Source organism: Meriones unguiculatus, chromosome X (assembly GCF_030254825.1).
Source record: "Meriones unguiculatus strain TT.TT164.6M chromosome X, Bangor_MerUng_6.1, whole genome shotgun sequence".
Taxonomy (NCBI): Eukaryota; Metazoa; Chordata; class Mammalia; order Rodentia; family Muridae; genus Meriones; species Meriones unguiculatus.
Genome location: NC_083369.1, coordinates 124,230,596 through 124,246,975, shown reverse-complemented (window position 1 = coordinate 124,246,975; position 16,380 = coordinate 124,230,596). Strand labels below are relative to the sequence as shown.

The 16,380-nt window shown below is 36.3% G+C and overlaps 1 protein-coding gene across 6 annotated transcripts in view; it reads right to left on the bottom strand.

The window, feature by feature from the left end:
• Enox2 (ecto-NOX disulfide-thiol exchanger 2) overlaps positions 1 to 16,380 on the bottom strand; it is a 319,919-nt gene that overhangs the window by 258,762 nt on the left and 44,777 nt on the right. Inside the window, exon 3 of one of the 6 annotated variants that reach the window (XM_060374476.1) lies at positions 8,682 to 8,895. The exons of the other annotated variants lie outside the window; for them this stretch is intronic. Coding sequence (XP_060230459.1) covers positions 8,682 to 8,688 — 7 coding nt within the window. The 5' untranslated portion in view covers positions 8,689 to 8,895. The remainder of the gene's footprint in view (positions 1 to 8,681; positions 8,896 to 16,380) is intronic. 6 annotated transcript variants of the gene reach the window in all.

The window sequence follows — 16,380 nt, the reverse complement described above, 5'->3', positions numbered from 1 at the left end:
GAAGGGAGGGAACCATGGGGGGATACAAAGTGAGTAAAGTGTAATTAATAAAGAAAAATAAAATAAAAAAATATAAAAAATCAATACTGTAATAATGACTTAATATTGCTAAGACAGTATATTTTCTGGTAAGTACACGTATCATACATACAAATATGAGGAGGAATTTTGAAGGATGATTGATAGGCTCATAGCACAGAATGACATGACTTTATGATATACACTTAATCTCCAATTTCATCAAGATATATACATTAAATACATACAACTTTTTATTCATTAACTGTGCTTCAATAGTTTGGCTTAAGCAATACAAGTAAGAACCACCAAGATTGTGTGGGGATTGGGTGAGGACGTGAGTATGCACATGTGTGTGGCAGTATGTACTCTTGAGTAGATGCATTGAGTTAACGGCTGACGCCAAAGGAAGAAATCAGATATCCTACTATCACCTTCTCCATTATTCCTTGCACATAAGGTTTGTCACCACACCTAGAGGTTGACTGCCAGCATACTCAGCAATACTCCTGTCTCCAACGCCCACAGTGCTGGGGTTATAGGCACACACATAGTTACATGGGTGCTAAGATCCAAACTCAGCTCTTCATGCTTATACTGCTGGAGCCACGGCTCTTACCTCTCTCAAGCTTCCCCCAAGCATGATCCCTTTAACAGCTAAATTTACATCACTCTTTGTCCAAACTTCATCCATTGACTTACTACTCAAATCAAAATGTAAATTTAGTTGCTCCTTCAGTTACAGACTTTGAAAGTCAGCTCCTAATATTCCCTTCTCTTACTCTGATTTACTCAAACCAGCTCCCTGAACATATGTTCCTTGACTGTTTATGCTGGTAATTCCCTTGGTTTCATTGTTTTCCCACAGATAGCTATTTTCCTCTAACCTCTTCCAAATAACTGTTTAATGTCCCTTCCCAATAAAACAACTTTAGACATCTTAAAATTACAGCCTATACACCTTGCAATGCTCTCAATTTCTCTAAGTCTGCTCAATTTCTTCCATTTGTATATAAAAGAATAACATATAGTTAATCACCTTGTAAACACACACACACACACACACACACACACATACACACACACACACACACACACATCCCTCAAGACTATGTGTGATTTTCTATGTATAGGGGTGGGTAATATTTTTCTCCATTTGGTCCTTTCCAGAATCTAAGCTATAAGGCAAGAAGTTTTTAATGATCACACACATTTACAGTACATAAAATAGTTCCTAGGATACAGTAAGTTTAAGTATATGATCAACAAATGAATGCATATGAAACAGAACCAAAGGGAGAATAGGGAACGTATCTTTAGTTAAGCCTGAAAAAGATATTTTAAGAACATATCGCTATACCATAGATAAGTCCACTGTCATCAATGAAACTTCTTATAGAATATGTTGATTAAGACACACACATAGACTTAGCACTCAACAATGTACAGAGAATAAGAGACATGGGAGCACTCATCCATAAATGGGATATTTTTATCATATTTCTTCCTCCCAAGGTTTGGAATTTATATAAAAGAGGGACCAGAAAGACTATAAGATCTAAAGAAACAGTGTCTTCCAGACACAACAGGGAAGATACATATATAAACTTATACATACAAACACATATGTTAAAATCAAACAAAGTCCCAGAAAGTAAGAGGGGAAGTTTTCACAAAGTCCCACACATGGCAAAGACCTATTGACAACTAATAACTGCTGGGAGAGGAAAAATCAGGTTTCTTTGATGGAGTGATATTGGGTTTATCAACACTCCAGGACAGACCCCTATTCAAAGCAGCTGGTCAACACAAGCCACACTCTACTTTTTTCCTTTCTTTCCTTCCTTCCTTCCTTCCTTCCTTCCTTCCTTCCTTCCTTCCTTCCTTCCTTCCTTCCTTCCTTCCATTTTGCAAGCCAGAAGAGAGCATCAGACCCCAGTATCAATGGGCATAAGCCACCATGTGGTTGCTGGGAATTGAACTCAGAACCTCTGGAATAGCAGACAGTGCTCTTAATCACTGAGCCATCTCTTCAGCCCCAGTCTCTACTTTTGAAGAGAGAAAAAGAATATGATGCCTAAAGGGAAGGTAGGGGAGGATATGGAGGGACATAGGGGAATGGAAAGAATATGATCATAATATACTGTATGAAATCCTCAAAGAATATGTTAAAACAGTTTTTAAAATTCACCAACTTTTTTTTAAAGGACTATTTGAGAAGAATGTTCAAGCAAAATTTAAACTAAAAGATAAACAGATTTAAGTATGCATTCTTCCTGACAAAAATAACCAAGAATTGTGCCTCAAATATCTAATCTGAACATGGATTCCAAATATTAAGGCTAGGAGCCACCTGAGAGAATCACCAAATCCAAGACTTTTCCTTTTTCACTTATTACTTTGCTTTGTGATATCAAGTATGCCTGAATTTCCAAATAAGAAAAGACAAATTGAGAAGTACATCTCTTTGGAAATGCATATACACAAATGCATGCCCTAACAATATTATACATAATTTCGTCCTCAGATTAAAACAGACAGGTTTTATGATTAATAAGGCACTTTTCACTCAGTCCTTTCCTTTTCTCTGTGAACAAGTACAGGGTTATATCTTTTATTTTGAATAAATGGGATATAGTTTGTGAATAAAAATTAATACCTATAATTTATGGATTTAGAAAGAATAGCCTAGCCCTCACAATATTAATTTAGTTAAAAACTGGATTTAAAGATATGCTGAAACACACTATTGTCCTCCTTCCTTCTAAATTACCATTCATCACCAAAATGTTTATTTAATAATTCCACTTATTAAACTAAAATGTAACATAAGAAAAAGTAAGAGAAAAAGATACAAACTGTGAGCAAATCTATACCTGTATAAAATTTGACTTTTTATAGGTTCAGTCTACTTTTCTCTGTATCTACCTTCAAATACCCATTAAAAGCAGCATACACTGGCTACATTTAACTGTGGTCTCTATCTTAGTTCATACTAACTTACATTAATTAAAAAAATAATATTGAAATTTACATAGGGCTGCTATTAAAAGCAAACTTTTCACTGTGTTGTGAATGATTGTAAGTACAGGAGTAAATTGAAAACAGTTTTTTTTCCTTATGTTGACCTCTTTCTAATTGAATTTTCAATTTCTTCTCAGTCTATATTTTAGTAAATACAAGATGGCTTTAAAGATTGTATACAGAACTTAGGCTAGCTGTGTGGTAAAACACCTGTCTAGCCTGCCTGAAGGTTTGTGTTTAATTCCCAACACAGCAATAAAACAAAATATAAATATAAATATAAAAGGTCTGCTTATGTTGTAATATGAATGCCTATATCTTAGTGAATATATATATATATAATTATACCCGCACATATATATGAGTTTCCGGCAATTTTCTAAGTTATTTTCTCTTCATAACAGACAATTCAACATTTCATGCTTCAGCACACAGGATATGTTCCTGGTTTCATTATAAAAATACATAATAACACCTATTATTTTGTATGCTAACTAAAAAAATAATGAAAATGGTAAAATCATTTTAAAAGGATGTACCAAGAAAACAAATGGGTCTGTATCTTTTCTTTTTCCATAATCTTAGTTATATGCTTTAAAGGTAAATTTGTTGTCAACAAATATATAGTGGGCAACTTCTAAGGTAACCCTCAATGATCCTCACCTCCTGGTATTAACAAATTGTTGATTCACTTTAAAATGATGGTATACCATTTCTGGCACTAGATTGTTAATTTCCTCTGGTTTCTATCTTGGTTGTTATTTGAGTTAGAGTCTCTAGAATGGTCCTTGACATTTACTGTGCAGCTCTGTGAAAAAGTCCATGAATAAGAGACTACAGTCAGTAGGAAGCACAACTATGAGTTTACAAGTAAAATCAGCTAACCCTCAAGGTAAGACCAGAACCACAACAGTCAGTTTAGCTGAATCTTCAGTGAGAGATCTTTTTTTTCAGTTCTTATATTTTATTTTATTTATTTTTTGTTAAAATTTTATTTTTATATTAGTTTATTTATTTTGTAATCTAGCTGAAGGCCCCTCCATCATTTCCTTCCAATCCTACCCTCCCTCCCTCAGCTCCTCCCTGAGACATCTTGAACCATGGCTATATAGTCAAACCATCTATAGATTCTTGAACCTTAAAAACATTGAGATATTTACTTCATGAACACACTACATTTTGGCCTAATTCTTTGCAGAGTAGTTGATAGCTAATAAAAATCCTAGCCCAAAACACTAATTTTCATATCATTAGCTTATCAAAGAAAAAAAATGTCATATGACATCTGTTTTCTAGTAAAATCACTTATTTTCCTTTCATATCAATTATGGTTACTAATATCAAAACTGAGTAAACAAATTACCATGTTAGACATTATTTTAAAATAACAACAGAGTTGGGTTAACCAAGTAATGCACTTGTTTCATGAAAGATTTGCAAATGAAATTTATGAACTAGTATCAATATAAAAAATAAAAATTATAAAAAATACAAAATAAAATAAAACAAAAATATAACAAATCTTGTATGTTAATATAAATTATGTTTATAACTATAACAATGTTTTCCAGAAACAAGTAAAATCAATTAGAATAATTGCACTGTTTTACAATTTTTCTGTTTTTTTTAAAAACAGTGAGATTCTTTTTTAAATGATTTTTTTTAAGTTTGTATTAGTATACATTAATTATACATATTGGCTCATTATGACATTTCACACATGTACTTAATGTACTGGTATTAAACCTGTGTATGGTCTTTGAAGAACACAAAAAAAATCTAGCCTCACACAAATATACAGCTAGATTATGAACGATTATTTGAGTAGGTTTTTTCAGATAATTTTGGTATTCGTTGCTAGTACATTAAAAGTTGACAATGGTAGTTTCTTTTAGAGCAATGGGGAATCTGAATCTGAATTAATGAATTTTTAAGGATTAGTAGTATTAAATTCACCGCTTAGCTCTACACTCTAAGATTTTTTCAAGTATAATTTGATAACATCATATATTGATCATTTGAAAATATTGATTTGCTAAGTTATGAAAATCTTTTAGATGGTAGCACATTTAATTACACAAGATTTGAAAATCATATTGGTTAATATTATCACTGGTCTCATCAAAAAAGTGATGGAGTATTGGAAGCTCTCAAGTTCATGATAGCAGATACAAGTGTCAAAAGTCTAATTTGCATTTAAAAGTTTGTATTTGTCATTGGCAAGAAATAAATAGCTGCTATTCTTAAAATAACATACTACTTTATTTCGGGGTTGATGGCTGCTAAATACTCAGTAGTGCAGAGTAACTATGCTCTGTCATTTTTTTTATTTTTTTATTTTATTTTTATAATAACTACAGCTTATTCACTTTGTATCCCATCTGTAGCCCCCATCCCCCTCCCTTCCCAATCCCACCCTCCCTTCCTCTCTTTCTCCTATGCCCCTCCTGTGCAAAAAACCTGTGAGCTCCTGTTGCAGTGCACTCATGCAAGTGGTTTACACTCAGAGACAACATCATATTCTAGTACACATCAAAAGCATCAGAAGTATTTTCCATTTTGATATACAGGATATTAAAAGTTCACAAAGTAAAAGATCAGTCTCTATCGATTATAAAAGCAACATGACTAAGTGAAAATACATCTGTTTTCCTACCTCTGAGTATATACTAGTAAAGAATCGAATGAATGAATAATGCACAATAAAAATTCTTGCCAGGTCACTAGCAATTTTATTCACATGTTCTGTTGCACCACCAGTGAAACACAGTAAATATGGCAAGAAATACCTTAGAATTATTTTGAAGATTGTTTTGACATTTTAGAACCCATGGGACAATCCTGGAAATACTACTCAGCAATTAAAAATAAAGAAATCATGGAATTTGCAGGCAAATGGTAGGAACTAGAAAAAATCATCCCGAGTGAGATAATCCAGAAGCAGAAAGACACATATGGTATATACTCACTTATAAGTAGATTTCTTTGTTTTTAAGAGCTGAGTAGTATTATTCATTCCTACATTGAGGGACATATAGGTTGTTTCCAGATTCTGGCTATTACAAATAGAGCTGCTATGAACATAGTTGAGCAAATGTCCTTATTGAATGGTGGGGCATTTTTTGAGTATATGCCCAGGAGTGGTGTAACTAGATCTATAGGTAGTGTTATTCCCAATTTTCTGAGAAAGCACCAGATTGATTTCAAAGGTGGTCGTACAAATTTCTGCTCCTACTAGCAATGGAGGAGGGTTCCCCTTTCTCCACATCTTCTCCAGCATGTGTTGTCACTTGACATTTTCATCTTAGCCATTCTTATAGGTGTAAGATGGAATCTCAGAATTGTTTTGATTTGCATTTCCCTGATGAATAAGGATGCTGAGCATTTCTCTAAGTGTTTCTGTGCCATTGTATATTCCTCTGTTGAAAATTCTCTGCTTAGCTCTGTACCCCAGTTTTAATTGGATTATTTGGTTTGTTGGTATCTAATTCCTTGAGTTCTCTACATATTCTGGATAGGGAGGATGTTTAAATCTCATTCAGAATGGCAAACAGTATAGGCACCAGAAGTGGTGGAACAGAGGGTCCTCTGAAAGGATCCCCCAACAGGGGATCAAAGCAGATTCTGAGACTCACAGCAAAACTTAGGCCAGAGTGCAGGGACTCTTATGGAAGAAGAGAGGTGTGGGGTAAGAGGGACATGAAGGGGACAGGAGTCCCACAAGGAGACCAGCAAAGCTAAAAGATCTGAACCCAGGGGGTCCTGCAGAATCTGATATACCAACTGAGGACCATGCATGGAGAGGACCTAGACCCCCTGCTCAGATGTGGCCAACTGACAGCTCAGTCTCCATGTAGATCATTGAGTGAGGGGAGCAGGAGCTGCTTTTATAATGAACCTAAGTTGACTGCTCTTTGATCACTCACTCCTGGTGGGGCAACCTTGCCAGGCCATGTAGAAAGAGGATGCAGGCAGTCCTGATGAGACTTAACAAGCTATGGGAAGGTGGCAATTGTGAAGAACTCTCTCTTCCAGTGAACTAGAGGAAGGGGATGTGAAAATAAGGAGGGAGGGTGGGACTGGGGTAGCTGAGGGAGGGGGCTTTGATCGGGATATATAATGAATACATTGTGAAGAAAAAAAATAAAATTAAAAAAAATCTCAAAATAGGTTTTTAACTTGTACTTCTAGAACTCATTTTAAATACTTTGAAAATATCATACATATATAGAATGTATCCTGATTATATCTAAAGTCTACACTCTGTACTACTTCCCTAGAGCTACCCTTACACCAGTCCCTAAAACACCTACCTCCCAACTTCATATCCTCTTTTTTTTATTTAAGGGGTCATTCATAATTTTTTCGTCTCCTCCCCCTCCCACAAAAGGACCAGCCAGTGGCTCTTTGACACACCCCCCCAGAGGGAGGAGCAGCCTTTCTAAGTCACAGAGGAGGACACTGCAGCCAGTCCTGAAGAGACCTGATAAGCTAGGATCAGATGGAAGGGAAGGAGGACCTCCCCCATCAGAAGACTTAGAGAGGGGCAGGGAAGAGTTGAGGGAGGGAGAGTGGGATTGGGAGGGAATAAGGGAAGAGGCTACAGCTAGGATACAAAGTGAATAAACTGTAACTAATATAAAGAAATAAATATTTAATTAAAACAAAACAAAACAAACAAAAGAAATGAATACAGAAAATACATTTCAAATACCTACCACAAGTGTGACAGAAAGGTTGCAGCCTGCAGTCAGTAAGTTACAGATGTACCAGTTTATGGTGATTTGGGGTTCACAGTGAAGGACATAAGACTTCTCTTTTATCATAAACCCTTTTCTAATACTTTCTCTAATGTAACTTTTTCTTAAAAGGGTTCTATGTGAAAATTTTTAAAAATTCTGAATATGTATTTGGTTTGAAATTTAAAACAAGCTGTCCTTCATTTTAAAAATCTGAGAAGCACTAAATAATGAAAAAAAAAATCTTAAGACATGGAAAGGACAGGAACTCCACAAGGACCAAATATATCTAGGCACAGGGGTCTTTTCTGAGACTGATTCTCCAACCAAGGATCATACATAGATATAACCTGGAACCCCTGCTCAGATATAGCCCATGGCAGCTCAGTATCCAAGTGGGTTCCCTAGTGAGGGGAACAGGGACTGTCTCTGACATAAACTCAGTGGCTGGCTCTTTGACAACCCCCACCCCCGACGGAGGAGCAGCCTTGCTAGGCCACAGAGGAGGACATTGCAGCCAGTCCTGATGAGACCTGATAAGCTAGAGTCAGATGGAAGGGGAGGAAGACCTCCCCTATCAGTGGACTTAGAGAGGGACAGGGAGGAGATGAGGGAGGGAAGGTGGGATTGGGACTGAATGAGGGAGGGGGCTACAGCTGGGATACAAAGTAAATAAACTGTAATTAATATAAAAAATAAAAATTTAATTAAAAAAAATATATATATATATATTTTTTTTTTACAAAAAAGGGCCAGCCAGGCATTGTAAACCTGTAATGTAATAAAATGGGGAGCTAGGTCAAACTGGAGAACATACATTCCATGTAAAGTTATTTAGATTTAAACACTGTGGGCTAAACAAAACATATTTGCTGCATTCCATTCAGATTTTATACCTACCTTTCATTTCTACCACCACTCTTCTAATTTAGATCTTCCTTCTTTACATGGACTGCTTTAAATAGTTATAACTGACCTCTCAGACAACATTTTTCCAAATCTTTCAGCCTTTTCTTCCTATCCAGATTTATTTTTCAGAATAGTCTTTCTAAAATTCAAGTCTGACTGAACACATGTCAGATCCAGAACAAAACTTCATAATAGTTTCCATCACCTAAAAGAGAAAAAAATGCTCATTCTTAGCATAGTAAAAGTAAATAATTTACCCCCTATAGCATACTAATTACTTCAACTTGACATTTCTCCACTTTTCTAACCACATAACAAGCAACATTAATCAAAGTCATAAGAACTAAGATTTTTATGTTATTTACCATTGCTGTATGCAATACAATGCATCAAGATTTACCCTGGACTGGATAAATGGCTCAGAAGTTAAGAATATGTACTATTCTTCCAGAGGATCAAGTTTTGTTCCTATAATCCACGTAGGTGAATCTGGCTCCAGGGGAAGCCAACAACTTTGGCCTCTACAGACCCTTAGACTCATGTGCACCTACCCACATACACACAATTAAATGTAATAAATCTTTTTTTAAAAAATAACTGTCTGTTCTGCCTAGCATGGTGAGACATTACATCACTTAAGACAGCAGAAAACCTTACATTTACTATGACTATGGAAGAATCACAGGATGAAAAAGGGTGGTCTTATTGCTATTCTCCCTTTGCAGCCCCATTCTCCTAAAATAATTATCATATATCTATACCAAATACTCAAGTAAAGACTGTAATTTCCACCTGTGGAATACCCCTATCTGGGGCCAAATAAAAGCTTAACCTCACTTCATTATCCCCAAAAAAGTGATGTCTACTTGGATAATTGGACCTGTGAAAAGCAATAAGAGAAGTTTAAAAATAGTCATGACAAGCTATACTGAAATGAGGAAGAAAATGTAAATCACTGATTACTGTGATTTTTACTGGGAAAGTTACAGTCTTTCATAAATTGAACATTAAGGTATAAAAGCTCCTTATTCTCTAGCCTATTTAGAGTTTGAACACATGTAATCCAGCATCTTCTACTAGGCATGGATTTAATGAACATTTTGTGAGAACATCTGTTTGTTATTTATCTTTGTCTCATTTTACACATCAGCAAATCCCTTTTTACCACCAGGACAGAATGAAAATCACCATTTCATTATACAGCACTTAAAATTTTAAACTTTAAACTTAAGGGAAGAGAAGCAATTGTCAGCACTATATTCTACCTGCTGTTATAAAGAAGACGTACAAAGGTAGAGAAGTATAGAGGGTAACTAATTAAATATATGAATTCCTTTAATACACACTCTGCCAATGCTGACTGTGCTTTGCTGTTCCAACCGCTGAAAATTAAAAGCTTCTGTATCTTTCTAGAAGGATATTCTTATTTTGTTCTTTTGAATCTATATCAAAAAATAAATAAAATGGTTCTATATAAATTAACATTTTCCTCTGTGTTCTATAGAGAGAATTTAAGAAACAAGAACCACAAAATAACTAGGGTGCTTATCGGTCTTGGAAATCTGGCTAACAAGAAAATACAGTGTTGTGTTTTTTCAGTGTCCCTGTGCTGTTATATGAAGCTACTAGGTGGCCTTTCTAAGTGTTCCCAGTTGTTACTGTGAGAAGGGCCCAATAACAAGGCTGCAAGAAATGTAGCATGAAAAACTACTACTACCTTCTTTGCTCCAAAAGGCTTATAAGGAAGCTAGAAAAGAATGTTGCCAACTTAAGTGGAGTGACTACAGTCATTTCTGCATACTTACAAATGTCGTATGTTTTAAGGTGGATGATAGCACTGAGTGAAAACTTAATTATAATAGCAGTTTGTTGAGTTTTGATTAGAATGTCAAGTAGGAAGAAAGATACCATTCTTGCTTGCAAGAACTTAAAATTATTAATTAGTTCCTATTTACTGGAAGAGGAGGAGGAGCAAGAGGAGAAGGACGAAGAAGAAGCTGCTTCTCTGATGATGGCTGAGTAAGACACTGATCTATGAATATATCAGAATACCATTAGGAGTCATTTTATTTCTTCATTCCTTTAGCAGACCAGTAGCATTTGGTTATCCCCTAGGTCCCTAGCCTATCTAGTCTCAGGTTCTTCACCACCCAGGCAATGCTGGGAACAAGCAGCATGCACAGGGACTGCACAGCTCTGGCCTTGATAGGGTCCAACATTAAGAGGGGAATGCTTAATGCTACATCCCTAACCTAGAAGATATCTCTAATCTATAACCACCTGCAAATGAAAAAGTAATTTTCTCCAATGGAGTGTCACTAGAGATACAAACTACTCTTTTTTTATGATTCAAGGATTTATTAAGTCATACATGCAAAACATACTGCTAACTGCATTAGCAAAGGATCAATGTAAAAACACTCTACAATTCTGCAACTGTCAATTGAAAAAAGTTTGTTCTAGTGGTTGAAGGACCCAACACTGTGTTCTTGCCAGTGAGTTACGTTGTACAGAACAGCGTTAGCACAGCAGTTGACAGAACCTCACAGACCCAAAGGAACATCTCAGGCAGAGCCACGATGGGAAGCATATCCACGTGGGTGAGGTATAAACTGGCCATCCTCAGTTGCTAACTTAGCAAGTGCTTTTCTTTAGGACCCCTTTCTTAATAAGCAATAGGTCTGACCTGTACTGTAAGATCTTTCTGATATTGCATTTGAAGATTTCTTTTGGTAGATTAGTAGACATGCATTCCTGTTTTCACCTTACTTCAAAGCTGATAAGTGCTTTCCTTAGTTTTCTAGTAACTAGGTGTAAAAATCATGTGTTGCAACTTTACAGTTTTTAAACTATTTTAGATATTCTTAAACTATGAACCTTCTAAACATCACTGTCTTGCCAGAGTACCAACACTGTCATGTGACTAATGCTGCCCCGCTACAAACTACTCTTAAGGCCAGGTCCATGCCTAGCAGTAAGTAGATGGCCAACACAAAATGAACTCAATTGCATTTGGGGAGGTTCTTTGTCTCATAATGCTTTGCCATAGCTTTGTTCCCCTTACAGGTCCTCTGCATATATATTATGATTTCCAGTTGGGATTTCTGTGTGGGCAAATATGTTTGTCTCTGTGACTATATGTGTTTCTTGAGCTCTTTCTTTGGCTCTTTTCTTTCTGTTTGTGTGTTTATTTGTTTTGTCTTATTCTGGTTTGTTTGTTTTTATTTCATCTAATTATATTTTTTTAGATACTTGTTTGTATCCTAATGAAAGAGAAGAAGAAAATGTGTAGATTTGGGTGGGTGAGGAAGTGGGAAGGATCTGGGAGGAGTTGGGGAAGGGGAAACCAAAGTCAGAATATATTATATTTTAAAAAAATACACTTTCAATTAAGAGAACTTAGAATCATTTCCTCCAGTAGTAAGTTATAGTGCAAACCTACCAGCAATCTCACATGAAGGAAAATATGTTCAGCATATAGAAACCCACTAAAGAGCAGGACTGAAACATTCGATTGGGGGTACAAATAGTAAATACTATTACAGTTCGAAAAAGGGGGGAATTAAGGTAGAATATGCAAGAAAGTGAAGCTTATCTGTGAGGTATAGTGTTTGAGTTAGGTCAAGTGGGTTGAAATTTGGAAAGCTGAAGAAAGAGGCCAATGAAGCAAATTAGTCAATATCATATACATTAAGCAATTAACCCTATCCCAACTCTTGAGTTCTTTTGTGTGCCTGAGACTCTCCCTTGGCTTCCCTCTCTTCCTCTCTGCCTGTATATAGGGCAAAGATGGCATAATTGTCATTCCTCGGGTGCCTTGTGTTTTGAAAAAGCTTCTCTCGCTGGCCTGGAGACTACCAATTTTGCTGGCCAGCAAACCCCAGGAATCCACTTTTCTCCATCTTCCCAGGAATGGCATTACAAGCATATGCTACCACCTTGGCTTCTTAAACATGGGTTCTAGGAATAGAGCTCAGGTCTTCATGTTTGCATACCAAGTACTTTACCAACTAAAACAAGTTCTTTACATCAAGAACATTCTGAAAGTCACTCCTACATGTCCTTTCTAACCTAATAAGGAACATAAACCTTTCTTCATACAAATTGATTAGAAAATCTGATTAAAGTAATAAGTGCTAAAATAGTAAGACTTAACCGTTCCATAAAACATTTGCATATGAAAATAAGAATGAGATCAAAATAGAGAAAGAAAGGCAGAGACCACTTACTGTAGTTAAGTGAGAAAAGAACTGGAAGCTAGGGGAGGCCTCCTAGTGCATTTTTCTGGTCTTTACCCATTTTAGGGAAATCTGTTTCTTCCCCTATGCAATTGTTAGAGCTGATGAACTGCATGGTCACATGCCTTTTTCTCTTGCTTGTAAGAAATTTTAGCCCTTATTTGATACATCTTAATTGGAAATGACCAAAGAAGTTTTTCTTGAAAGTTTCTGTTTTCTTTTTTTATTAATTTTAATTTTTCACAATTTATTGTCATTAGTTTTGTTCTGTTTTATTTTATAAGCCATATAGTTTACTAGGGTACAGAAGGCTGGCAAAGAGTTTACTAAGGTATAGGAGGCCATGGAATATTGCTAAAAATAAAATTTCCATTGGTAATAGGTATCCATTTTTATTTTTCTAAATGATTCTCAACAATGATGGCACAGTACTCACCAAAATCATATTGGGATATTTAGGAAATATTTTTCAAGCTATGTCTCCTAAACTTGCATATTTTACCAAGGTGGTTTGTCCTCATTTTATGAATTTAGTATAAGTAAGAATACTCATAACCTATTATGAAACTTCATTTCTAATTTTCCTTCGAATGGTAGATCATAATGCTAATAGAAACAATGGAGGAAAAAGAGAAGAGGGGGAAGAAAGCCAAGGTAATTTTTAAAACAATGGTCCTCAACCTAAGGGTATTAACTCCTTTATGAACCTAGTGACCCTTTCATAAGGGACACCTAAGACCATCACCATCAGAAAACACAGATGTTTACATTATAATTCACAACAATAGGAAAATGACAGTTGTGAAGTAACATAAAAAGTAACAAAAAAAGAGCAGGACTGAAACATTCAATTGGGGGTACAAATAGTAAATACTATTACAGTTCGAAAAAGGGGGGAATTAAGGTAGAATATGCAAGAAAGTGAGGCTTATCTGTGAGGTACAGTGTTTGAGTTAGGTAAAGTGGGTTGAAATGTGGAAAGCTGAAGAAAGAGGTCAATGAAGCAAATTAGTCAATATCATATACATTAACCAATTAACCCTATTGGGGGTTGGGGGCTGAGGGTTGGGGGTATAATATGAGGGATTGTAGTAAAGTGTCGAAGGATTAGGAATTTGAGAACCACTGTTATAAAGCACAAGGCAGCAAAACAATCACCAGTTTCTAGCTGAAAAAGGTCCAAAGTACTGACTAAGTACTGCTTGTTTTTAGGAATTTGTAATCTCTTCCTTATTCTCTAATAAACGTATTACTTGCCACAGCCTGGACTTTTGCTAAAAACACTGTTTCATGTCTTCACTTTTATTCTTCTCTCATACAATATATCTCAATTGTAGCCTCCCTTCCCTCACCTTCTCCCAGTATCCCCTCCCTCTTCATTTCCCTTCAGAAAAGAGCAGGTCTCTTCCCAGGGATATCAAGTAATCATGGCATAACAAGTTATAAGGAAAAGGAGAAATGGGGGAAGGAGGTTGTAAGGATGGGAGTGAGAACAGAAGAGGGAGGTGGCTGTGATCAGGCTACAAATTGATTAAATAAATTAATTAATGGGAAAAAAAGACAAGGCATAAACTCATAGATCAGGGCTGGATGGGGCAACCCAGTAGGAGGAAAAGGGTCACAGGAGCAGCCTAATGAGTCACAGACAAGGAACATATGACCTGGTGATTTGGGTACCTTCAGAAGCATGGTATATGAAACAATTAGAGAAGTTTCTATAAAACAATTGAATCCTTGTCTTTCTTTTTTCTTTTTATTATTTATTACAATTTATTTATTTTATTTATTACAATTATTTAGTTTATTACAATTTATTCATTTTGTATCCCAGTTGTATCCCAGACCTCCCTCGTCTCCTCCCAGTCCCACTCTCCCTCCCTCTTCCTCCCCTATCCCTCTTCCCTAGTCCACTGATAGGGGAGGTCCTCCTCCCCTATTGTCTGACCCTAGCCTATCAGAATCACAACTGTATGGATTCTTTTCCTATGTGGGCTGGCTAAGTCTCCTAACTAGGGAGAAGTGATCAAGGAACAGGTAACAGGGTCCTTGCCAAAGACTTTCTCTTCTCCCCTTACTAGGAAACCCACATGGAGACTGGGTTGTCTATGGACTACATCTGGGCAGGGGTTCCATATCCTCTCTATGCATGGTCCTTGGTTGGTGTATCGTTTTCTGCAGACACCCTGGGCCCAGCTTTTTTGGCTTTGTTGGTCTCCTGGTGGGGCTCCTGTCCCCTTTTATATCTCCATTCTTCTATAAGACTCCCACTGCTCTGTCCGAAGTTTGTCTGCATCTGCATAGATCCCCTGCTGGGTGGAGTCTTTTAAAGGACATCTGTGGTAGGACCCCATCATGTTCTCTTCTACCACTTCCAGTGTCTATTGTTTTCCTTTCTGAATGAGAATTAAGCATCTTCCCTAAAGTCCTCCTTGTTGTTCACCTTCTTTAGGTTTGTAAATTTTACTATGTTTATTATATATTATATGGCTAATATCCACTTATAAGTGAGTATATACAATGTGTGTCACAGAGGACTATAGAATGGCAGAGAAACACTTAAAGAAATGCTCAATGTCCATAGTCATCAGGGAAATGAAAATCAAACTGACTCTGATATTCTACCTCACACCCATCAGAATGGCTAAGAACAAAAACTCAAATCACAACACATGCTAGAAAGGGAAACCTTCTTCCATTGCTGGTGGGCATGCAAAATTGTACAACTACTTTGGAAATCAATCTGACATTTAATCAGAACACTGGGGATAGTGCTACCTCAAGACCCAGTTATACCACTCCTGGGCATATATCCGAAAGAATGCTCAAAAATACAAGAACATTTGCTCAACAATGTTCATAGCAGCTTTATTTGTAATAGCCAAAATCTGGGTACAACCTAGATGTCCCTCTACCAAATCCTTGTTTTTAAAGTGTGAAGTGGAAAGGGCAAAGATCAATAACCTAGCATCACAATGTCAGAACAGACAGGAAAAGTTATATGTGTATAAAGAATATTAATAGAAATGGCATGAGATCATGTGGAGGTATAGCTTTACAACACAGAAGCAAATGCAGAAACTACTTTTAAACAAGTGGATGAGGCAAAGAAGAAGAAACAGAGTAGTGAAAAATTGCTTCTTGACAAAGAAATTGAGGGACTCCCACTTTCTAAATTCAAATATTTCTACAAAGGCTAATAATCAAGGTGTGACAATACTAGTGTAAGGACAAACTTAAAGCAATGCTAGAAATAAACTCTTAGTGGAACATGAGAAATATGACAGCAAAGACAAGCCAAAGATCTCTCCCAAAGACACACCAACTACCTAACTAGTAGCACCAGAACTAAGGAAATTAGGTAAGAGATCATTGTGGGTAAATGCACTGGAAAGGGCAAGACAAAAGCTCTGAGTTCTGCTCTTTTCTCCCCTTACTGACAAGCACAGCAGAAC